General features: G+C 36.4%; 3 protein-coding genes across 5 annotated transcripts in view; 2 read left to right on the top strand and 1 right to left on the bottom strand.

Annotated features, from left to right (window-relative positions):
- Nucleotides 1-26,566, bottom strand: part of LOC131909083 (sperm motility kinase X-like) — a 263,007-nt gene that overhangs the window by 5,892 nt on the left and 230,549 nt on the right. The gene's annotated exons all lie outside the window — the stretch shown is intronic.
- The window catches only part of LOC131907708 (low-density lipoprotein receptor-related protein 1B-like), a 439,135-nt gene that overhangs the window by 328,547 nt on the left and 84,022 nt on the right, over nt 1-26,566 (top strand). Inside the window, exon 2 of the mRNA XM_059258828.1 lies at nt 25,077-25,217. Within this exon, the coding sequence (XP_059114811.1) occupies nt 25,077-25,217 (141 nt within the window). The remainder of the gene's footprint in view (nt 1-25,076; nt 25,218-26,566) is intronic.
- Nucleotides 1,907-8,463, top strand: LOC131909713 (Y-box-binding protein 1-like). Its single transcript, XM_059261510.1, has 2 exons — nt 1,907-2,005; nt 7,420-8,463. Exons 1-2 carry the CDS (start codon nt 1,907-1,909, stop codon nt 8,233-8,235), a joined length of 915 nt encoding a protein of 304 aa, XP_059117493.1. The 3' UTR covers nt 8,236-8,463.

Here is a 26,566-nt window from a genome sequence, read left to right as displayed (position 1 = left end):
GCCTTTTGGAAGAACTTTTACTGCTACCCTTGTCTGGGTGAGTAGATGGCTAGCCAATTTTACTTCTCCAAATGCTCCCCGACCAAGGGTCTTTAGGATTTCATAGTGCTCTGTTAGAGCCTCTTCGTCACAGGAGTTGTACTGTAGGGTGTTGCCTTGAGCCATTTCCCACTTCTTCCTCTTTGTTGATATAAAGGCTCGTACCAACACCAACTAGTGATGCAAGATAAAAATTAATTAAAGCAGATCTAGGAAAAACATTTATAGCTATAAATTCCTGCGGTTAAAAAAAAGATGGTTGTCCAAAATAACCTAATGATGCATGTCATGGTCATAGGACAACAAGAACAAGCCAAACCCAAAAGAAATAGAAGAAATGCTCAAGTCCAGAGCAGAAATTGGTGAAATGGAAACTAAATTACAAATACCAATGTAACAAAGACTTGATTATTTTAAGAATAAATATAATTGATGTGATGTTAACCAAAATAGCTAATAGAAAAATTGAAGATACAATTTAACAATATTAGAGACAAAATAAGAAACTAATAGAAAACTTTAAGATACAAGTTAATAATATGGGAGACAAAATAACATTCGATTACCAGAGATACAACTGAAATCCAGACATCTAGACAATCACTAGGGAATGTTTTTAAAATGTTCCAGTGAATTGGAATAATCTAGAATAAACTTCTAGACACACATTAGCTACCAAAACTCAACTGAGAAGATATAAAACACCTAAACTGAAAGACTGTCAGAGTCAGAGGCAGTGGATGACAATACAAACTGTTTTCTGGACAAAGCAGGGCAGTTGCCCATCTGAATTTACAGCATTGTGACCTGCTTAAGCTCACTCCAGACAAAAGTCTCAGCATGAAGAGGGGAGGTTGGACAAGAAGTCACACTCCTGATGAGCTATTGACAACTGATAGATTCCGGGAGAGGGAGAAAACTTTTTAAGGGTGTGGCCCCTGGTAGGTGGGACCTACCACACTTCAGTGGAAGGCCATATATCCAAGAGTATAAGGACAACAGAGACTGTACTTGATGGTGAAAAACAAAACAAAAAGACACAAATATGGGTGGTAGGAAAGAGAGTATGGAAGATTTGAGAGAAATTGGAGGAAGGGATAAACATGACCAAAATATATTGTATGAAATTCTCAAAGAACTAATTTAAAACAGAAAGAAAAGCAACAAAATTGAAATAGTAACTTAAAATAATCTCTTGACAAAACAAAAACAAAAAAAAACAAAAACAAAAAAGAACAACAACAGAAAAACCTTCAGGACTAGACAAACTCATTGGTGATTTCTATCAGACCTCTGAAGATCAGAGTGCAGAGCTAAGCCACTAGTTAGCCATAGAGGCCAGGTGTTGATGGCTCACACCTTCAATCCCAGCACTCAGGAGGCAGAGGCAGATGGATTTCTCTAAGTTCAAGACCACCCTGGACAACATGAGATTAATCCAGTCTAAAAGAAAAACAGAGCCAGCTGGTGATGGCTCATACCTTTAACCTCAGCACTAGGAAGGTGGAGACCTATAGGGATATGGCTGGGCAGAGAAAGGAATATAGGGTGGGAGGAGACAGGAGCTCATTGTATTCAGTCTGAGGATTCCTGGAGACAGACTCTTGTACACTTTCATTCTGAGGATGGCTAGAGGTAAGAAGTCTCTCTAGTGGCTAGGTTTTTTGTCTTAATGATCTTCAGGAAAGCTTTGTTAGAGCATACATAAAATATCACCAAGATACCAATGCTTCTCAGACGATTGCATGAAATGAAAAGGGTTAGGATGCTTCCAGACTCATCCTAGGAGCGTGTATTACTCAGGTACCAAAACCAGGTGGATAAGGTAACAAGAAAAAGGTATAATCAACATCCTTGGTGAACACGGATGCAACAGTCCTTAGGAAGAGTACTTAATAGTTCACACGAAATTCAACAGCACTTAAAAGGACCATACTTGATGATGAAGATGGGTTCACCCAGTCATGTAAGGGCTGTAACATATGCCAACTGAATAGCAATGTTGTGCAGAAACAGAAGGGCAAGAATCAAATACTCAGCTGAAAAGAGTGAAATTGTCATTTTTCAGGGACAACGCATAGACCTGGAAACCATGTTGTGTATAACAAGCCAGTCCCACAAAGACATTTTTTTCAAATCTTGGATGTCAGGTTGGGGAGTGGACCTGATAGTAAAAGGGAATGATTAGGGATGTGAAGGGGAAAGAGGAGGGGGTAAGTATATAGAGTAGGTGAATATTACCAAAGTACATTATGTACAGATACAGAAATGTTACACTGAAGTTTTTTACTTTATATGCTTAATAGTTACTAAAACAAAAATCTTTAAAAAGTAACAAGAAACAAAGAAAATGAGTAGTTAGAGAAAGAAAAATGGAGGATAGTTAACACAGAAAATTTTAAAAATGTAAAAATTAACATCTAAAACCAGAAACATAAATTACATAAAATAAAACGAAAAATGAAAACCAATACCCCCAAAGCACAACCAGCAAAGTGAGAGAAAAACTCACTCTGTCAAGTAAAACAAGTCACCAGCATCCGAGTCCAAAACTTCACCGATATCCAGGTCCAAAACTGTCACCACCATCCAAGTCCCACAGATCACTCACTACCCAACAGCTCTCTGTACTAGAAGGACAAAACCCAGGCCTAGGCAGTGTGTTATATGCACAGGTGTCAGTCATTCCTCACAATGACTCCTTGTGAGGTCAGAGCAAGACATGGACCAATGAGGGATGGGCACACTCCTGTCTAAAGGACTGTGTTAGCTACTCTGCTGTCACTGCTACCAAGTGCCCCACAAAAAGTAACCTAAGGAAGGTTTGCTTCGGCTCACACTTTGTGAGAACAGGGAAAGCATGGTAGCAAGAGTAGTTGGTGTCAGCATGTGGCTGCTTACACTGTACTGGTCACCCCACCTCCAACACAGGCTTACAAACTGCTTCCTGGAGCTAGGCCCCCCTCCCCAAAGCTAGACCACCGACTTCCCAAGAGAGCATCACCTGCTAGAGACCACAAGTTCAAACACAGAAGTGTCTACATGGGACATTTCACAAGCAAACCCTAGGAAGGACTGGCTCCACTTTAACAGTAGTAACAACAGAAATGTTAACAATGAAAACATAGGCCCCTAAAGCTCTATGTTTTTTTTTTTTTTTAAGATTTATTTATTTATTATGTATACAGTATTCTGCCTGCACATATGTCTGCAGGCCAGAAGAGGGCACCAGATCTCATTACAGATGGTTGTGAGCCACCATGTGGTTGCTGGGAATTGAACTCAGGACCTCAGGACCTCTAGAAGAACAGTCAGTGCTCTTAACCTCTGAGCCATTTCTCCAGCCCAAGCTCTATGTTTTATTGGGTATAGACTCATATCTATCAGTAAGAAAGTGAATCCAGAGGATGTTCCAGTGACATTTGCAAGTAAGATCAAAAATGCTATGAAAGCAGCTGGCTGTTGTAAACCATTATTACACAGTGTGGTAATTTCTGATACCTTCCAATAAGGGCTTTTCCCGCTAAATACATCTAAATGAAATTTCTGTTTTCTGTGAACCTTGCATTAATGTTATCCTGAGTATTGTTTTTTAATTTAAGGATAAGTTTGTATAATATTAAAGTTTTGATAATTTAATGCACTTACTATGATTCTAATAATAATCTTTATCATTTTTTATAAATGACTTGCTATGGTACTCTGAAGTAACAAATATTTATTGGACTGATAAGAAATTCCAAAATTTAATAAAATATGTAAAACTGTACAGTGGTCCAGAGTAAAAATTTAATGCATAACTTTATTGTTTCTTTATAAGAACATAGATTTAAATTTTGTGAGAAACTGACTGCTTATTTCAATTCCATCCCCTTTGAAAATGAAGAATTTAAACAACTTTCATCTATCATTCCTTAAGGTCCTACAGTAAGATTCACCAATGTGGTGGCTGCTTTATAAAGCAGCAGATACTTGGCCAGCAGTTTGAGAAGGAATGCTAAATTTTATTAATTGAATTATTTAAAAAGTAAACCCATTATGGAAAAAATAAGTTATACTTCAGGCTACCATTCAACTGTATTTGCTTAAGCAGATCTACTGAGAATAGTAGTAGTTTGATAATGAGAATTAATAATTAGGACTGTCTGCAACTACATTAGGAATGTGTTAGTCTATGCTTTTGTATTTGTGTTTCCCTTTGTGGAATATTTGGCAACTACTACTAGATTAAAAATGAAATTAAATGAAAACTATGCTCTATGTTTGATATACCAAATCCTTAATCTTTATTTCTGAATTAAGTAAAATCATCTCTACTCTTGACAATCCATATATGAAGTGATTGATGCATTCTTTTTTGTTGAAAGTTTTCAAAATGCTCTATTTTTGTTGAAATACAATAATTACACATGTTATAAGACATAAAATACAATGATATGGCATCACCGTAGCACAAGGGGTCTGTCAGTTAATACAGTTTTTAATCATTTCTCTGTGTTGAGAGCATGCAAATTCCTTTCATCTAAGTATTTTGAAATACTAGTTCAAATCTGTTTTCAGCCACAGTTACCCTGCCATGCTGTGGTACATTACAAATGATTTATTCTACCTAACTGGTCTTCTATATATGTCAAACATTCTCTTCCTGTCTTCCTTTTCACCTACTATTCCCAGGCTTTGATGACTATTCAGTTTTATAGTTCTTTAATATCATCTTTTTAGAATCTGCAAATAAATTAGCTGTGGCATTTATTATTCTTCATGCAACTTATATCCTTCAGGTAAATCCATAGTGCTGCAAATGACAGAATTGAATTCTTGTTTGGGGAGGACTAATAGGACTAATATTTCTTAACACATATACCAGTTTCATTATCTACTCATCTGTCATGGATATCCAAGTTGATTCTGTAACAGGTTTACTCTAAATAGTGAGACAATAAATGTGAAAGTTGAGTCTCTTCAACATATTGATCTTCATTTCCTATGGATATTCCCCTTTAGTAGGATACTAGATCACATAGATGTTTGCTTTCTAGGTTTTTTTTTTTTTTTTTTTTTTTTAAATAGAATCTAGTGTACTGTTTTCCTGAGAGTTTTACTACTTTTTACTACTGGGAGTAGTAAAGGGAAAAAAATACTCTCCACCAGTATTTGTTGTTACTTGTTTCTATTTTTGTAATGGTCATTCTGATTGGATATGCTGATTGCTTGGTACAGTGCTGAACCTGTTGCCGGGTTGCTTCCAAGGTTGAACATTTTTTTTTTCATTTTTTGTTAGTGGATTATGACTGTTGTGTGGTTGTTGCTCAGTTCTTTTGCCAGTTTTAAAGTTAAGATGGTTTAATGTTTTGACTGCTGCCATGTTTGAGTTTCTTATAACTTATATTGATTACTAGCTACTGGATGAATGCTTGAAAAACATGTTCATCCATTCTGTGAGTTATGTGTATACTCCTGACTGGTTCCTTTGTTACATAGGTAGTGTTAGCTTATTTTATAATTTTTTTGTTGTGTGCATGTGTGGGTGCCTTCATGTGTGTGTGTAACACATATATGCTGTATTTATTTTTAACTTCATCATAGTTTTGCCTTTGTTGCTGATACTTTCAAGTTCACATCCTAAAGCTACTCACCTCAACACTTGTCCTGAAGAATCTTCTCTGTATCCTTTTATTTTAGGTTTTTATTTTCTTTCATCTTTCAGATACTACATTTTGGCCTTTTAACTATTTTCACTTGAGCTTTTAATGTGGTGAGAGATAGGAATAAAGTTTCATTCCTTTACCCTTAGATGTCTAATTTTCTCAGCACAGATTGAGAGAATTTCCATTCTTTATGGTGTATTTTTGTTGTTTTTCCAAAAAGTAAACAAGCAAAACCCCAAAACCTGTTGTCTATAATACATAAGTGATTTTTTTTTTGGGTTTTTCAAGACAGGGTTTCTCTGTGTAGTTTTGTGCCTTTCCTGGAACTTGCTTTGTAGACCAGGCTGGCCTCAAGCTCACGTAGATCCACCTGCCTCTCTGCCTCCAAAGTGCTGGGATTAAAGGCGTGAGCCACCATTGCCCAGCTATAATACATAAGTTTACTTTGCAGTATCTTGTCTAAGAATGTACTTCATGACATGCTATGTAAGATATTCTAAATTTACAGTGTGATTTAAAGTCAAATATTCGAATGACTCCCGATTGGTTCTTTTACTCTAAGTTCCATTGACTATTTAGGGTCTAGAACACTTATGGAAGTGTTCTAATATTTCTGTGGAAATATACACTGTGTTGGGTGTGGCTGCACATGCTTGAACCTCCCAGAATCTGTAGAAAAGGAAGGGTACAAGTTTGGAGCAAGTCTAGACTATATAACAATTTTGTGTTTCATAAAGCAACAAAAAGAAAAGAAAAAAGAAAGAAAATGGAGGAGTAGAGAAAGAATGAAGGAAAGAAAAGAGTGGGGAGGAATAGAAAGAGGGATAGGGAAAGAGCGAGAGATGGGGGAAAGGAGGAGGAAGAGAGACTGCAGAAAGGGAAAGACTGCCATTGATGGGTATTGCTGTAGGAGTTGCTTCGAATTTGTAACTCACTTCTTGTAACAGGGACATTAGAATAGTGGTATTTATACTAATCAATGAATATAAGGTATCTTTCAATTTGATTGACAGGGGAAGGTGTTTCTTCCTCTCTACTGTATTTCTTGACCCATGTATAGTTTTCATTTTGGACAGTCTTCACTCTCTTAGTTAAATCCATTCCTGTTTTTATAGCCATTGAAAAGGAGATTTTGGTCTTGAAAATTCAGATTTGCCACTTTCAGGATCATGTCTGTGGCATATGTGGTCTCTTCCAGAGATCTTTTGATTCTTGGCTTTTGTCCATTTTCTGTTTCCTAGTACCCCTACAAATGTGTTTTTGCTGATAGCATTTCTCTGTCCTGGATTTGGAGAATGGCTTTACATGCCCTTTAGTAAATACCAAAGTCTTTGCAATAACCAGATTTGTTATGTAAAATACTCATCATTTGTCTATCTAAAGTCACATCCTAGCTCTCACCTACTCTTGTGCTATGGAGATGAAGTCCATACCTGATCTGAGCTCTTCTCTTGACCAAGTACCTAATCCTCGTGATGACATGGCATGTTGCTTCTTAAAGAAGTGTGCCCTGAGTGCCCAGTTTGATGGAATTGTCCTCTCCATGCATCTCAGCACATTTGGTGCTTTATTTTTCTCCAGAGCACTCTCAGCCTATATGATATGTTTGTTGGTTATATTGTCTGCTTCCACCCAACTAAAATTTGTATTATGAAATGGTGGCACTTGTTTTGTTTTTATTGCTGTTCTCTTTATATGCCAATCTCCTCATGCATTACTTGGCATATAATAGGTCATCGCAACGAAGGTTTTGGGAACAGTAAAATGGTTCAATGTAAGGAACGGATACGGTTTCATCAACAGGAATGACACCAAGGAAGACGTATTTGTACACCAGACTGCCATAAAGAAGAATAACCCCAGGAAGCACCTTCGCAGTGTAGGAGATGGAGAGACTGTGGAGTTTGATGTTGTTGAAGGAGAAAAGGGTGCGGAGGCAGCAAATGTTACAGGCCCTGGTGGAGTTCCAGTTCAAGGCAGTAAATACGCAGCAGACCGTAACCATTACAGACGCTATCCACGTCGTAGGGGTCCTCCACGCAATTACCAGCAAAATTACCAGAACAGTGAGAGTGGGGAAAAGAACGAGGGATCGGAAAGCGCTCCTGAAGGCCAAGCCCAACAACGCCGGCCCTATCGCAGGCGAAGGTTCCCACCTTACTACTTGAGAAGACCCTATGGGCGTCGACCACAGTATTCCAACCCTCCTGTGCAAGGAGAAGTGATAGAGGGTGCTGACAACCAAGGTGCAGGAGAGCAAGGTAGACCAGTGAGACAGAATATGTATCGGGGTTACAGACCACGATTCCGCAGGGGCCCTCCTCGCCAAAGACAGCCTAGAGAGGATGGCAATGAAGAGGACAAGGAAAATCAAGGAGACGAGACCCAAGGTCAGCAGCCACCTCAACGTCGGTACCGCCGCAACTTCAATTACCGACGCAGACGCCCAGAGCACCCTAAACCACAAGATGGCAAAGAGACAAAAGCAGCCTATCCACCAGCTGAGAATTCGTCCGCTCCCGAGGCTGAGCAGGGCGGGGCTGAGTAAATGCCGGCTTACCATCCCTACCATCATCCGGTTTGGTCACCCAACAAGAAGAAATGATATGAAATTCCAGCAGTAAAAAATGAACAAAGATTGGAGCTGAAGACCTTAAGCGCTTGCTTTTTGCCCGTTGACCAGATACACTAGAACTATCTGCATTATCTATGCAGCATGGGGTTTTTATTATTTTTACCTAAAGATGTCTCTTTTTGGTAATGACAAATGTGTTTTGTTTTTTTTTTTTTTAAAAAAAAAAAGGTCTGGTTTTTCTCAATACACCTTTAATAGTTTTTAAATTGTTTCATATCTGGTCAAGTTGAGATTTTTAAGAACTTCATTTTTAATTTGTAATAAAAGTTTACAACTTGATTTTTTCAAAAAATAAAGTCAACAAACTGCAAGCACCTGTTAATAAAGGTCTTAAATAATAAAAAAAGATATTAAATTTTTAAAATGCATAGTGAACATAATATTTTGTATCCTTTCTACTAAGATTTAAGAAATTATTTTATTTTATGTGTATGCATGTTTTGCCTGCACAGATGTCTGTATACTATGTTCATACCTGGTGCCTGAGCAGACCAGAAGAGGGTGTTAGATCTCCTGGGACTGGAGTTACAGGTGTTTGTAAGCTGTCATGGGGGTGCTGGAAATTAAACCTGACTCTTTTGCAAGAGCAGCCTATAGTCTTAACTGCTGATCAATCTCTTCAGCTCCATGTTAGCCTTTATCTAAAGGATACAATACAGGAGCTGAGTAGAGAACCAAGTCTCTTAAGAGTAGGTACTATCATTTGCTCTTACAGTGAAAAAAAAATGTTACAAAGCTCTCATCCATGTGTGTCTCCATCTGTCCCTGGCTTTCTTGCTTTCTTCTCTTTCTTCCCTCTCTCTAGCAATCTAAAAATATAGGCTAGATTTTGATACATGTATGTATATATGAACTGTATTTTTAATGTAGTATTTATACACATTATGTAAATACAAATAAGTAAAACATAGCAGCAATTAGTGTGTGTTTGTGTATGTATGTATGTGTGTGTCATATATATATGCACAGGTGTGCTCACTGATTCCTTAGCATGTGGAAACTAGAGGTGGATGTCTGGATGTATCCCCTCACTGTTCTTTACCTTATTTTTTGAGGTAGAGTCTGTAGTTGTAATTCTGAATGGTTTTATTAAATAAGAAACACAGAGCCAAATGCTGAGTTAAAAGCCCCAGAGGTCAGAGAACAGTAGCTAAGAGCTGAGACCAAGACCGCCTTCTTACCACCCGCTGCCACTGCCGTCCTTCCTCTGAGAAGGAGACCTACTTTCTGTGTGTCTGTCTTTTTATTGACTTTCTGTTCTGCCTTCTCATTGGTTGTAAACCCAACCACATGACCTCCTCGTCACTGCCTGTCTATACAGACCTCCAGGTCTCTATGGTTGATATTGCGATTAAAGGCATGTGTCTCCATTCTGGCTGTGTCCTTGAACACACAGAGATCTGCCTGTCATGTGACTGGGATTAAGGGCATGTGCTACCACTGCCAGACTTCTGCTAAATGGCTTGTTATTAGCTCTGACCCCCCCAGGCACTTTTATTTATTAACATACAAATAAAATCACATTTCAGTACAAATAAAATATCACCGTAAGAGTCTCTTACTGAGACTTTGTAATTAATTACGTTGTGTTGATCTCCAGTTCCAATTCCTAGGTTGGTAACTAGGGAAGCCCCAGGATCCCCATGTCCCTGTGCCTTTCCCTTAGTGATGTGATAACAGGCCACCGGGACTGGCTTTTTATGTGTTTACTGGGAGTTCAAACTCAGGTTTTGTGCTTGTGCAACCAACACTTTAGTCTCTGGGTCTTTTGTTTGTTTTTTTCAGTATGTAGCTGGGCTGTCCCTGAACTTGAGATCCTCCAGCCTAAGTCTGTGATTAAAAACATGAATTATTACACTGGGCTAGAGCATATGTTTTATTTCTTGCCTAAAAAGTAGTTGTTGTGATTTTGTTTGTTTAATTATTATTGTCATGTTTGTTTATTTTGAGATAGGATCTCTTGTAACTCAGGTTGGCCTTAAACTCATTCTGTAGATGAGGTTGAGTTTAAACACTTAATCTTTCTGCCTGTACCTGGAAAGTGCTGGATTAAGATGTATACCACTAAGTTTAGATGGAACACCTGTTTTCATTGTAGTTATATCAACAGTAAATTTCTCATTCACATTGTTTTAATATAAAGCTCTACTTGACTCCCTATGTAGATTTCAGCAGCCAGAGACCTGAAGTCCTATCTCCAGCATTCCAGACATATCAGTGTTTTTGTTGTGTGTAAGTGTGGATTTAGTAAGTCTGAGGTTTGTAACAGGATCAGATTCACATTTATCTCTCCCCATATTTCCTAATTTTGAGATAATTATCACAGAAATTATTCAGAAAAACTGTCTAGAGTCTTCTATTTTATTTTTTACCTTAATATCATCACATACACATACAGTACTATAAAGTAATTCCAAATGAAACTAAATATAAGAATAATATAAAGAAAATAAAATTCTTAAAGGAAATGAAAGGTATGGATCATTTTATCTTTCTACAGACCAACTGTTTATTCACCTTTCTGAAATTATCAAATATTAAATGCAAGATAAATCTGACACCAGGGCCTCAGGCAGTTGTTTCTTATCTGATGTTTGGAGTAAAAACAATGTCCAGGATATCTTTTAACTTATAAATTAGAATAACACCCCACTACATATATAAACAAAATCCAAATATCAGACTTTTTCCATATGTGGTACAGGTACTTGAAAATTCATATATGATAGAATACTGAAAAATGAACAGCCCTGGAAGATTATAGAAGGCAAGATTTATGTTTTCTATTATTTTGAAAAAAAAATCAGACCCAGAGAAAAATAAAGCAGACAGATTGTTTTGTACTGGAAACATATTCTACCTCCTCCTGGAAATAAACATTTGTCAGGGACTAAATTACTGAGGTTTATGACATTCAGGTATTAATACAGGGCTGTCAAATGTTTTGTGTATCTTATGTGTCTTAATTATTGTCTGATGGAGGCTGTAATATACCTTTAAGTTTTCTTCCCTAAATAGACAGTATATTCACTGAGCACAGCTGTGTCAGTAAATTAAAATGAGGATGAGGAGGCCTTTCATCATGATAAAATTGTTTTGTATCTGTCTGCATATTCACATTTTTCCATCTATGTATTCACATCTTTATCATCATCATTCCATTCACTTACTCCCAAATCTACACCTATGTATGCTCTCAAACCTGTGTCTACATGTGTCTCGGAACTGACATATATCTAGATATATCCATGCCTGACACTCGATTCTACACCTGTCTATGCACTCAGACATAAAAAGATATGTTTATCATATACTTTTAACTCATACCCGTAACTGCAGCATCTATCCATGCCTCATACCTATATCTGCATTCTGTGCACTCATACTTGTGTTTATATCTATCTCTGTACCACACCTGCATCTATAATGTCTTTGAACTCACACCTGTACTGCATCTGTCCCCATGCTCACGCATGTCCCCACATCTACTCCTGTGATCACACTTGTATTTACACTGCTGAAAACAGTTGCTCTGTAATCCACATTGCTAACTCAAAGTACCATTCATTCAATTATTTATCAAAAACTCTCTGCGACACACGTAATTCATGGTACTTCTAATTCTGGAGGAACCATGAGTAGGAAGAAAAGACAGAGTTTGGGGCTTCAAAGAAACTCACTTGGACTTGACACTTAAAATTTTTATTAATGCATTTGTATTTCATATTTGAATATTTAAATATATTTGCTTCCAAAGTAAGTTAGTTTAGAAGTACATGTTGTAGTAGTGTTTGGTAAGTTATTTTTCTTTTCTTTGTTGATTGGATTTTATTTTAACTGATAGAAGTAAATTAAATAAAATCATGGATTTAAATACAAAATTCTTAAATTTTTATTAGTAATGAGAAAGATTATTAGGCAAAATAATTTTAATAATGATTGATTATTTCTCATTGTTAGATATAAAAAACATCATTTGGACACTTAAGTATTGACTGATCCTTGCTGCAACTGTTATAAAATCAAATCAAATCATTATTGTAACTATAATTAGATTAAATTGAATGTAAATATGAGGTAACCAGCTATGAGAAGAATGCAGTATGGATTTTATGTACTGTGACTATTAAGATGTTACTGACCTAATTCGTGAAATTTATAGGAGATTATTGATGCTGTGTTTGAAAAATAGTCAGTAACATCCTGCAGATAATTTTATGAAATATATTTAAAAGATATAACTTCAAAGAAACACTATCACATGAGCTCTGATGGGAATATATTCTTAAAATGAAATTGAAAAATGTATGGAGTCATTAAAATATAAAAAAATTTCTGGGCTCTTCCAATAAGATGTGTGGAATTATTCATGTTAATTTAGTTTAAAGATTTCTGTTATGGCAGTACAAATACTAATTCTTCCTTTTCAGAATGTTGTATTCAAATAAGGAAGTATATTTTAAACTTTAAATAATGCTAATTTATTTCAGAATATGGAAATTTTTATTCAATAGGAATAAATGTCATGCCATTGATTTATATATTTAGCATATATCTTAAAAACATTATGTAACCTGATGCATTATCGTCAACAGTTTCTTATTTCTTACTGTTTCAGTTATATATGCCCCCAAATATTGTGAAATATTTCCAATTTTCCAAAATCTGGATACTACTAAAAGTTGAATATACAATTTTATGCTGCACATATTGTGAACACAGACAGGGTACCTGAGTATCCTCCAAAGTTTTACATATTATCCCATAATCATGGAATACATATGTTGGCATCTGTGAGCTACATAAACATTTCCACATTCCCTATTAGAAAAAAAATGAGGTAATTTTTCATTACCCTCTGAGTTTAGAAATTGAGATCATTCCTTGTATTATTTGCTATCTTAGTTTTGAAGCGTATTTTAGATTATTATGCTTATAATGAATTAAATGTACAGTTCAGAAAATGAAAAGAATTGATAATAAACTCTAGATTATTTCTTCTGATCTGAGACATACAAAATAATATGTAGGAATTTATAGTATTAAGAACCATTGTGGAGGAATTATCTCCCCTGTAATGCTCCAATCCCTCTGGCCTACAGTGTACAAAAATAACCCCATCCATGGTTTCATCTGTGTATTAACCATCAATTTACTCATAGCAGTTTATTAGTTATGGCCCAAGTAAATAAAGGATCCTCATTTTAGTGTTTTACTTCTAAAATAATAAAACATTTCATTAATTGATAACACTGAAATTAGCATGCTATGAAGTGACCTGATAATCGCATTATCAGAGTGCTTCTGGAGTTTTGTAGTTCTGTCTGTAAAGATAGATGTAAAGCTAAGCAAGCTCTCACTTTCTTTTCTTGTTCCTTTCCTCCCCCTTACAACTCTCTCTGTCTCTGTCTCTCCGTCTCTCTCTCTCTCTCTCTCTCTCTCTCTCTCTCTCTCTCTCTCTGTCTATCTGTTTCTGTCTTTCTTTCTGGACTGCCACTCTTTAGTCTCTGCTCTCCTTGGACTTGTTCTGTTACCCAGACTGGCCTGGAATTCACAGCAACCCTCTTATCTCAACCCCCTGAGAGTCACGTTTAGAGGCAAAAGCCATGACACCTGGGTTAATACATTTTCTCAATGGACAGCTTGCAAGAATAAATGTCAAATTTGTGATTATCTAAACTTGCATTGTTTTAGCTACATGTCTATAAAAAATGTTATCTCCAAGCTCTTCAAATATGTCTTTGGTTTCATCTATGATTCAACATGGACTCCTCACATATATTTATGAATTTCTTCCATCAGTGTCTCTGCTCCCTAAGTCTCTAGTCCAGAACTTCGGCATTTCTGTGCTGTGAGTTTTCCCAGTATCCCACCTTTCTTGGGGTCCTCAGCATAATGATATGCCAGTGTACTCACCCCACTGGAGAACAAGTTCCACATGCTTGCTTGTTCAATGGTAGTCTACATCTACATTCTCAGACACATGCTCTGCTTTCCAAACACCATGCCACACTGCTATGAACATAATCTGGAGAACTGTTGATGACAGACAAAAGGCTACCTTCCTCCTTGCTCCTGGTACCTAGAAAATGGTTACCTGGCCCAAAGTCCTTCTCCAACCAGCTCACATATTCCTCTTACCTATCAAAGTAATATATATTTTCAAATGTTTCTGAAAACAGTTTCTATTAAGGAGGAGTGTTGACGATATCAACAAAGGTGAACGATATATAACTTATCTGTACACACAATATTCCCACATATATCTCATTGAAAGAAAGTATTCTTGAAAGCTAAATTTGGTAGTATATGCCCATAATTCTTGCAGTTGGGTGGTAGATAAACAAGGACAGAGAGTTAAAAGGTAGCTTGTGTCACACAGCCTTAAAAGTAAACTGTATTTTGTAAGTTCCATGGCCTTCAGCTTTGTTAAAATCAAAGTTCTGTGATAATTTCCTTTCTTTTTTTTTTCTGCAGGTGACAATATGTGTCACATAAACAATGGGGGCTGTGGTACACTCTGCCTGGCTATTCCAGCAGGCCGTGTATGTGCTTGTGCTGATAATCAACTTTTGGATGAAAATGGTACAACTTGCACATGTAAGCTCCTTTTCTTCTGACACTCATTGTGTATATGGCTTTTTGTGAAGATCAGGATTAGGTAACATCAACAGAACTGAAATCACAACTGGAATAAGAGATCTGTGTAACTTCTTAGGTATAATCGTAGTCTGTATTAGGTAACTCAATCTCTAGCATGCATACATTAATGATAATAGCAATGTGCTATATAACATCCTGTCCTGCTGTGCAGGTAAATAGACAATTTCAATGTCTATGCCACGGGAGAAAATACTTCTTGTCACACAAAACTCCATGGTAGCAGTTTCAGCTGACAAAAACATTGTCTTTGGTGCACAGGTTAGCCCTGACATGATTTCAAATGAATTGGCAGCACAGATATCTGTATTTGGAGGTAAAGAACAAGGAATAATGCCCCAAAGGGGCTTCTAAGGAATCTATAGGCCATAAAAGCAGTGAATTAACTGGATTGATTGACTTGTACTGAAGACACCTTTATTAGTTTCGTCATATTCTTCAATTTACAGTGCTTATTATTCCAGAGTGAATCTTGTAAGTTTCATGCCTCAAGTTCTGTCCCCTAAGCACAGTAGCAGCCACAATCATATGCATGTATTGAGAGCTAAATAGAAATTTCTGGAAAGACTTGAATTTCAAATTGTGGCTCAAGGCTTTCCTGAGAAAGAAATACAATAGGATTTATGGATTTATGTATGCATGTATATATATATATATATATATATGTGTGTGTGTGTGTGTGTGTGTGTGTGTGTGTGTGTGTGTGTGCAGAAAGATGACAGGATTATAATAAAGAGTTCACTGATAACCTCCGAAGTTGATAAGCCTTAGGATCTGCAGTCTGCAAACTGAAAATCCAGAATGGGTGAAGTGTCTGTCTAGTGAGTCTACAGATTGATGAGGGAGGAACTCTGGATCTACAGGAGGCAGACCCAGGATCGTTCCATTTTGAGGCTGGATTCTCTATTACATTGTATCTCTATTTTTCAGCCCTGGCTCACACTTCTATATCTATTACTTTAGGTTTATTTTTGCTTACCATGAACATAAACATCTTCTCATTTAATTAAATGCTCACTGTAAACATGACCCTTAAGAACTGAATTTTAAGTCATCTCATGCTTGATGACTGGAGACATTTATGATATATTGTTAAAGATATTTGTGTCTTTTTGACTGTTTTCAATTCCTTCTGTACTTTCCCATATGGCCCACATTCAATTTGTGTTACATCTTGAGGCATTTGGCATAAAACTACCAGTCCCAAAATGAGGAATTCTAGTCAGTACATTGAATGCCAGTATTATAAATTCCAATTATTTGAAATGAGGACTTTAGCTTCTTGCTATTATTCTCTTTATCATTCTCATTTTCATGCCTTTCTATTACAGTATAATATTTCTAACCAACAACATTATTTTGAATTATCAACATTGAAGGGGGCACTGGGATACAGCTCAGTAGCAAAGTGGTAACCAGTGTATGAAGTCCTTGGCTTGATTTCTAGCATTGCAATATATACTTCCCCTACAAATGTAGCTAGTTCGTTAATTAAATTTAATATGTTTTATAGTATTTTAGTAGTAGAGCAGAGTTCTGCTGGTTGTGTATCTTAGTATTCAAGACTAGTAGTCCATTATTTATTTACTAATAATTAACCATTACTAATACTGGGAAATATATTAAAGTAACATCTTCAAAGATAAAATATAGATATGAATATATATGTTCTCTCCTTACATATTCTACACACATATGTATTCTATATAGAATTGATTACTAATGTGTTACAAATGTCCCACCTTTGCCTTTTCATGGGAGAAACAATTCCTTAGTATATTAAGTCTTGGCTAAGCAAAATTTCCCTTCAAAAATATTGACTTCAAAAAATACCATTAAATTCTTTCTAGAATTACACATGCCTCCCTTTCAAGATTGTGTGGAGGACAAATCCCGTTGTATTCTTGAGTCCTTAGATGAAGGCTTCTCTTTCTTTGTTCTGGATAATATGTTTGGCTCTTATTGTGTTGCTAGTTATGAGCACACTACCAACAGACAGGTAACAGGCATAGCTTTGAACAGCTGGAATTCTCTCACATGGTTTGCTAATCTTAATTTTATCAGTATTTTGGGGAGACAAAGTGTGCCTAATTGGTACATTTGACAGTGTAATTTTTTACAAGAATTAATTAAGCATTTTTTCTATTATATTGTTGAGATTTCTGCTGGCCTAAATTAATAATTCTGAGATATCAAAAAGATAGACTATAACACACACACACACAAACACAAACACAAACACACACCATTTAAAGTACCATCAAGGATGCTTTTCCCTGTGATCCATTAATAGACTTTCTCTCAAAGATGGTAAGTAGCACTGAATACACCTGTGTTTTGATTTTGCTCGATATAGATTTAAGGTCCACCTTCTTACCCCAGTATGGACAGACTTTTTCAGTTTCTCATTAAATCTTTGAGTATGTCCTGGATGAATCTTTAAAACTCAACTTCTGTGTATCAAACACAACTAACGTTCTCTTAGGACACTATCTATGGAATGATCAGGAGCTTAGAATGTCAGAGATATTGGTGATCTTGTGAGCCTTTAGGAAATCATGGGGAGGTGTATTTATCAGATGCTAACATCAAAATGGCACTTAAGCTTGAAACTTTCTAATGAGCTCCTAAATTTGCATTAGGGAAGCATAATTATGCAATTATGATTATATTTCCTGTTTTATTCATTCCTATGCTCAATTTAGACTCTATGGATAACTTTTGAGTTATATCTATATTACTATGAATATGGAAAAGATTGATAGTTTAAAATATAATATTATTGTAGAATATAGTAAATATGAAGGAATAGAGAGGAGAAAAATATAGATTCATATGGCAAAAGATTGATGAGCAAAATGAAGATATGAACTGGGATAAGAAAAAGACAAAAGCTAAGAACTATCTATGAACACAAGAAGCAAATCCTTGTCAGGATCTTCATTTCCACTTTAGTAAATTATACCTATACATATAAATTGTTTAATGTATGTTTCATCTTCTTCTAGGCCTATTTTCTTTGATGTAAGCCTATACACAAGAAGAAACACATTTCCTTATTATTACTTGTGTTAGGTATACATGAAGCAAGCTTACTCATGCCTTGTGTATCACCCAGTAAATGACAAATGTCACTCTTCCCCATCCTACAAACACATCAGTTTACCTTTATTTACTCACACACTTCCCTAGTTATTCTACTTCATAGGTAGATGTTACACACTTCATCGCTTGCCCTTTTCACTTATATCACCAAGACGAACTGTATTTAAATATCATAGTAAAATAAGAAAGAGGCTTCTGTTGGATGATAAACTATATTAGAAATGGCTCTGCCACTGTTTCTAAAACTATAAATAGTTCTGAATACTATTTATTTCTCCAATAGTGACTGGAAGACTGTCTTTGTTGTGACTCTGGACTTTGATCCGACACTCTCTTATACGGTTTTCTCTTGCCACAACTGCCAAACTAACCAATCACATAATCACATAACATGCTCAGTAGATTTTTGAAAGCTAGAGATACAACTATCTTAAAATGAATTCTAGCTGAGAATGTACTCCAGCAGCACTTAGAATTTCCCAGACTACAAGCTTAACTACGAGGATCAACACAATAGAAAGATACACAAGATTATTTCTAATACCCCCAAACATTGTCTCCTAGCTCTATAAAAATAAAAGTTTATTTTGGCTTGTAAGGAAAATATATTATACACAATGTTCATTTCAAACCTGATGCTAGGAGAACCATTTTCAAGTATTGCCAGTATAATCATGTGATCATACACAGGAGAACTAGAAGTAACATTTTTCTGGAGTATTGATCTCTTTCTAGTACCTGTAATTCATAGATGAGGCAACACAAATGCAGTAAAGGGAAAAGAGAGGATTTTGCCTGTTCTGTTCACACTGAAACCTGTCAAATCAGTAAATATGCCCTTATTTCAGAATTATTTATTGTACTTGCCTACTAAAATTCTACTCTTTATAAACACTGCATGCAAACTGCCTGAGCTTCTTTGAAGCACAGCACAGTCACTCATTTTTTAAAGAATACAATGAGTCTTCATATATATTATTTCAACTCTTACCTACCTAATAATATTAATAATAATATTCCTACTTATTTGGGAATGATAAACAAATAATTCCTAAATTATCATTCCTAAATAATACTTGTGAGGGATAATAACTGATATTGAAGTCTATGTTAGTCAGAAAGTGCCAATAGAGAAAGATGCTACATGAAACCATAGCTTTTAGAGAGTACAGCGCAAGGTAGAAATCAGCATCATTCCATTAACCATTCCTTGGTGCTGATTGCTTTGGGATTCTGATTAGTTCAGGCTAGCTTACAGATGTGATGGGTCAACTGAGTTATGCAAGCAATTTGAGTTTGACAAACACAATGGGGGATATTGCAACAAATGCATCTTGAACATCCTGGTTTCAGTCATTCTCACTGAATTGACACCAAATGGATGAAAAGCAGCTGGGAGATAGTTAAACTAGACTTAACACCAAGGATATTTTTTCCTCAATGAACTTGCAATTTAAAGCAGTGGCACACAAAAAGCATACTCCCAACAGAAAACATTGGCATGTTACACAATTGGTTAGAAATGAATTCTAATGTTGTTTGGAAGAATGAAAGAAGATCCCATACTTTATTCTTGAGACTCTTTGTCCATTGTGGTCAAATCCTCTAATTACTAGAATTGGTGTCTGTGGTGGCATAACAAATTGGTACTTGCTACCTCTGAGAACCACAGAAAAATAGGTTGAACAGTTACAGGTTGCATTTGTTTTTCTCATGAAAATTATAAGGAAAAGCATGAAATTAAAAATTGAAAATTAGATTATAAATGAGCCCCTAAAACAAATTAGTCTTTAAAATGGTGAATTTTGTTGTAGAAGTTACCTGGTTGTTTCAGTTGGAGTGAAGAAGGCAATTCTTTAACTGTTCTGCAGATGTTTGAAAGAATAGGACAATTTCTCCACTGTGTGTCACTTCCAGAAAAGCAACTTACAGTTCACAAAATAACGGTAATCCAGAGGCTAGCAATGCACCGTCATGTGCTTATGGTCCTCTGTAATCCTTGCTACCTTCTGGAATACCAGATATAGTCCTGTGTGACAAATAGTGCTCCTCTGTGGGGAGCCATTTGAATGTTCCACTGTGACAAGCCTCATGCCTAGTATATATGCACATAATATGTAGTAAAAATTTTAAGGCAATAGAAAAGTTTAGAAGCCCCATTCAAGTGATTATTTATGTCCTCTTGTGAGAACCTCACAGAAGGTTATATACAACTTAGGCTGGCTGCTCAGAAGACCATTCTATCTAACAAAAGGTCATCTCTCTATGATATAAAGAAAAAAACCATAGCTGAATATTCCACTTTCTCTTCTCATGTAACTCTGTGATAGGACAATATCCAATCAGCTACAGTTTCCAGTTTTCCTTTTGGTCCACATCCCTGGGTTAAGGATGTGTGGTACATTTTTTTTTTTTGTTTTTTTGTTTAGCTGAGATCAAAATACAAGATAAAGAGTTTGAGGAAGAGTTCTTCAACAAAGAATGCTTGCTGCTCTTCCAGAGCTTATGACTGTCTGCAACTCTAGCTCTAGGGTATCTGATACCTTCTTCTGGACTTTTTGGCAGATGCTAGTATACACACACACACACACACACACACACACACACACACACACACACACACAGAGAGAGAGAGAGAGAGAGAGAGAGAGAGAGAGAGAGAGAGAGACATTAAAATGAATAAAAAATATATGGAAAGATACAAAACTAAATTAAAATAAAATAATATAGCTTAGAGAGCTGCTTATTTTATTTCACGGGGTTCTGGATATTATTTCTGGCAATCATCTTTCTAGTTTTAAGAAAACAACTCCAGAATAAATCCTTGATGTTCTTCTGTTCTGGGGAGTCAGACATGGGCTTTCTGATTTTTTTCTCTAACATCAATTTTCACAAGAAGCATGAAAAATGACATTTTACACCAGGCAAGTCATAATTCATGCTGTGCCATTTCTGAACGTGATTAAAATAAATGATTATTTATTATTTTGTCAGTTTCTTATTGCTCAGACCATGTTGTCCTGATGACAGAATTATACATTTTGTGAATGTTCTCCAATTCATGGTTTAAAACATAGCTCTTCAGCAAAGTATAGAATTCTAGCACTTGCTAACGTCCAGGAATCAATTCATTGCTGTGCTCAGACAAACCAAGTACTCTCCATATCCACATTAATCACTGGATCAAAATGATATACATGGAGCTTTAAGTAAATGTTCATTTTTCTCTCTTGGTACACATCTATATTGTTTGCTGAAATTTGACTATGCATACTCATGCTCATGAACAGTAAGAGAAGAGAATCAGCTGCTGATCCAGTTAAAGTGAAGCTGCCTTTCTGAAGGATTTCTACAGCCCCTGGAGACATTAGTGTAGTAACAGCAATCTCATTAAATTCCAAAAAGTCAGGCAACAAATTATTTTATGCATTAACTCTAAGCCCGGATTCTTTTAAGCATTGTTCTTTTGTACATATGACACTGTTCTTACATTTATGAATCTTAAGTGGAAATTCACGTTTAAAAATCCTTCATAGAGATTTTAGCCAGCCATAGAAAGAATGCTACATGAGCCTATTGAATGAGATATTTTTCGTCTTTTATGTTATGCTCAGTATATTTGCTTCGTCTCATTGTTCTCTCAAAAGTGGCTACATCTAGAGACAATAAACTTGGACACTGTTGTAAATGATCCTGTCCCCTGATTCCACATTGCTTAGTTAGTTCTGGCAAACAAATCACATACTCCAAGCTTCTATCTTGTCCATATTATCACATGGATCTGAGTTTCCTTGATAATGAGCATTGGTTGTAGAATAGTAACTTTTCTTCCATTGACATGGATCCTGTATAAATGTGGTAGTTCACATTGAACATTGTGGTTCCTTTATGATATAATTACTGGTCACATCTGAAAATTTTGGATTAGTCATAAAATGGACTAATGAAACCATAGGCCATGGAGACATTGCAAATCAAAGCTCAGTAGCTAAGAGGTTAGGGGAAAGGCTCAGTGTAAAGCACTTGGTACCAATTGTAAGGATCAGAGTTCAGATCTCACATAAAGGTCAGACAGGTGTGCTCCCCAGTGTATATCCCAATACTTAGGAGGCACAGACATGATAGTCCTGGACCAACCTGGCATGTCAAAAATGAAAATAAAAAAATAGAAATTCAATATCTAAAAACACCCATTATCATTATGCAAAGAGTAGCAAAGATTCTGGGATTTCATTTTGGTTACCATATAACATTATTGCCTGAAAGAGATTCCTGGATTCTAATAGAAGATACATGAGTCATGCATCAAACACAAAGGACACAGCAGATAGCATAGCCTCCCTGCTTATGGTTTTTTTTTTTTTTTTTTTTTTACTTCACCTCAAGTCAAGCTGGGGCCATGTGTAGGGGAATTTAAGTAGAATCTGCAAATACAGTGATTCTGGGTGCTAAATGATGAGCTCTTGAAAGGTCATATCCTAAAAGATGTTGGCTGAAATTCTTCCTAACATTTCATTTTAAGAATACTGTTGATTAAAAAACAATAGTGAATAAACTAACTAACTCACTAACTCACTAACTCACTAACTCACTAAATAAATAAATAAATAAATAAATAAATAAATAAATAAATAAATAAATGCTCTATAGCCAAACATACACCATTTCTATCTTTACTACACAAACATCCTCAGATAACAAAACCAGAACAAAAGCAAATATATGATATACAGGGATACCATTGAGAAATAGTCCAGGGCTTAGAAAAATGCAGAACAAATTTCAAAAGTCAAAACCATGAGTATTTGTGTGTGTGTGTGTGTGTGTGTGTGTGTGTGTGTGTGTATAAATAACACACGCATATTGTATGTATATCATTCTCTATCTCTCTGTCTCTCCCTCTATAGTGATATACATATTTAATATTAGTAATACTTTAAAAGATCAGTATCTGAAATAGGAAATATAAAGGGATAAAATTCTATCAGGTGGTTAGATTGATGCATTGTGTTTTTGTTTTGTTTTTTTCTATTTGGATTTCATACCCCCACCTGCTCGCCCCACACAGCACCTTACTTTGAAAAGACCATAGAGAAATGGCATCAGGGAGAAATTGCTTCTTTGTTGTTTTGTCCCTGAGACAGACTAGGAAATACATGCTCTCATCTGTCCATGTGCCCACAGTTAGCATAACTGAGAGAGACAGAGAGCACAGGGATACTTTTGTTCAGGTTGAATATTTCATTCACTAGAGCAATTCTGTTTGGCTTGAAATGAAGTCTGGACCCATTGTGGTAGCTTTTGTTTCTATTGCTACAGACCTCCAAGGTTTGTGCCTTACTGTGCCACTCCAAAGTGGTTTCCTGCAGGCATGGTTCAAAAGTCATGTCCCCCTCTCAATTCTTTGCTGCAAGGGAGAAACAAGAGAGACCAAGGCATGGCCCTGTTCAGGGCTGTGGAAGTTCCACCTATGTTCTCTTGATATCACTTGTGAGTGAGGTGTGTATAAGTTTCCTATCAGTTCAGCAGCCCACAGGACTTATGAGAAATTAAGTTTAAAGCCAATAGAACAGAAATTAAAGATTTCCCCAGCTAGAAGCCAGCTTGAGTTAATTAAGCCCAATTTCAGACCGCAAGACACTAACCATATACTGCAGCTCTTCCTTGCCTTCGATCCCTTCCTGTTGTGTTTCTATCTCATGTATACAAAGAAAACAGAAGAATAGGAATGCTTTCAGTTTAGTAACAACGGAAATTCAAATGTTCAGAGCCCACATATGCAACAGACACTTCTGGTTAGTATAATGCAGTTTAGCAAAGGAAGTAGAGCTGCCCACCTTGTCTTGTTTCTGTGTCTTTTTACTGTGATTAACTCTTTGTTGACTTGTTTAGCCTAAAGTGATTTAATGTAGTGAAGGCTCCCATACAGACAACCAGATGAGCAATGAAGAAGCTACATGCACAACAGAAAGCAAAACTGTGTCGTTTTCTTTAGTGATTTTAAGATTTTTTAACAGAATAATTACTGTCAGCAAAACTAAATGTTTCATTCCCCAAATGGCCATTAGTACAATACTATTTAAGTATTTTTTGTAGAGAAATAAGAATTTTGTCATTAGAACAGCTATCTTATTTAAATTATTTTGTGTTATTAGAGCATAATAACCTTTATTTAATGTCAGGAAAATGACTTTATAAATTTTCTATGGTTGTGGTTTATCTTCAGATGTATTTTTTAAATTTGTAGGTTCCATTTTTATTGTACACACTTAATGTATGCAATATGCTACTCTGATATACTTGTGGACTGATTTCTGTCAGCAAACAAATGAACAAACCAGACATTTCTCTTTGTGACCTTTTTATGACTACCTATGATAAGACCACCTGCAACTGATTGTCAATTCCCAGCATGAGATACTACAACATTATTATGTTCTTAATGTTGTATCTGAGACATGTAGATAATTCATCTTACATTTATTCAAGTGTGCCCCTTTCACCGATCCCTCCCTCATTCTCTCTCCCTCAGAACCATGCACTGAGATCAGAAAATGTGTGTTTCTGTGCATAAGTGTATAATGACTATTATTCACCTTTTAATAAGATTGAAACCTTACTACTTAGATGAATATGAAATAAACTAGAGGAAGAAAGACAAGCACTGTACAACTTTTTTTTTTTTTTTTTTTTTTTTTTTTTTTTTTTTTGGTTTTTCGAGACAGAGTTTCTCTGTGTAGCTTTGTGTCTTTCCTTTGTGCCTTTCCTGGAACTCTCTTGGTAGTCCAGGCTGGCCTCGAACTCACAGAGATCCGCCTGGCTCTGCCTCCCAAGTGCTGGGATTAAAGGCGTGCTCCACCACCGCTCGGCACAACCTCATTTCTGTGGGGTTCTAAGGCAACTGAAACCCCCAGCCACTGATAGCTCAATTAACTTATGCAGCTAATACTGTGCATACATACATCTTGTATTTTTATTTTTATCTCTAGTTAATCCTGAAGAAACAGTGCTTCATATATGTAAACCTGAAGAATTTCGCTGCAAAAACAAACACTGTATCCAAGCTCGGTGGAAATGTGATGGGGACGATGACTGCCTAGACGGGAGTGATGAGGACTCTGTCACTTGCTGTATGTTCTCCCTCAAATAATCTGAAACTATATTTTCCTGAGTGAATGTGTGGATTACTGAAAGCAGCCTATGACATATCTGAAAATAGCTTTCATGTAAATTGACTTAACTTTCTTCCCCAGTGGCCCATGGCTTAGAATTAAGCTATGGATTACATCCTTTGTAAGATGTCAAGGTCTGCTCTTCTCCTCTGTGCCCATCCTTTCCTATCTGTTAGAACACTGACAAACCAGTCTGATGTTGTTCTGATGGACAAGTTGGGATCTTCGCTTGTGAAGACATGGGAGCTTAGCTCCCTTTGAGATGGACTTTTGGGCATAGAAGGTCACTTTCCAGTCCATTCCTCTATGGCAACAGAGCCTTGATGGAAATTCAAGGAGATTGGCATGGATTTGGAATGCATTCTAGCTTCACTGGCTCAAACCATGGCTGAAAATACATATGAGTAACTCAAACAGGAACAAAAGGTTCTATATCCCTACCTATGGCTTCCACTCAACTTTTGTTGTTTGCTGGAAGAGGAACTGTTCATGTTTCTGGTGAAAGTAGTGACATTTCTCACATGTATGGATAAAATAAACTTTTGAAAAGCATGTGAAGCCGGTCAGGTGGTGGTGCACACCTTTAATCCCAGCACTGGAGAGGCAGAGGCAGGCGGATCTCTGTGAGTTCGAGGCCAGCCTGGTCTACAGAGCGTGTTCCAGGATAAGTTCTAAAAGTTACACAGAGAAACCCTGTCTTGAAAAACCAGGAACAAAAATACACCATTTCATTGGGACTGGAGAGATGGCTCAGAGGTTAAGAACATTGACTGCTCTTCCAGAGGTCCTAAATTCAATTCCCAGTGACCACATGGTGGCTCACAACCATCTATAATGAGATCTGGTGCCCTCTCCTGGTATGAAGGCATACATGCAGGCAGAACACTGTATACATAATAGTAAATAAATCTTTTTTTTTTTTTTTAAAAAAAAGGAAAGCATGTGAAGTAATATTCTGAGATTATATTTGATGAGCTAAATGGATTTAAAGAAGTAAAACAGGTTATGTTTAGAAAGAGAAGCTTGTGTTGAACCTTTAATTATCAAATTTGACTTCAGTACATTGTTTTTGAGAAAATTTTTTCTCTATAGCCACATTTTTTTTTTTTTTTTGGTTTTTTGAGACAGGGTTTCTGTGTAGCTTTGCGCCTTTCCTGGAGCTCACTTGGTAGCCCAGGCTGGCCTCAAACTCACAGAGATCCGCCTGGCTCTGCCTCCCGAGTGCTGGGATTAAAGGCGTGCGCCACCACCGCCCGGCCATATAGCCACATTTTTGCAGGCTAAAGTGACTGAAATAATTCAGAGTT

This window comes from Peromyscus eremicus, chromosome 4 (genome assembly GCF_949786415.1).
Source record: "Peromyscus eremicus chromosome 4, PerEre_H2_v1, whole genome shotgun sequence".
NCBI lineage: Eukaryota > Metazoa > Chordata > Mammalia > Rodentia > Cricetidae > Peromyscus > Peromyscus eremicus.
This window is presented reverse-complemented; position numbering and strand designations above follow the sequence as displayed.

Excerpts from the sequence above, each read along its gene's own strand:
- LOC131909713 (XM_059261510.1), top strand. The coding sequence starts at position 1,907 with ATGCAACAGTCCTTAGGAAGAGTACTTAATAGTTCACACGAAATTCAA. Across the intron at positions 2,006-7,419 it reads AGATGGGTTCACCCAGTCAT|GTCATCGCAACGAAGGTTTT; the intron begins GTAAGGGCTGTA and ends GGCATATAATAG.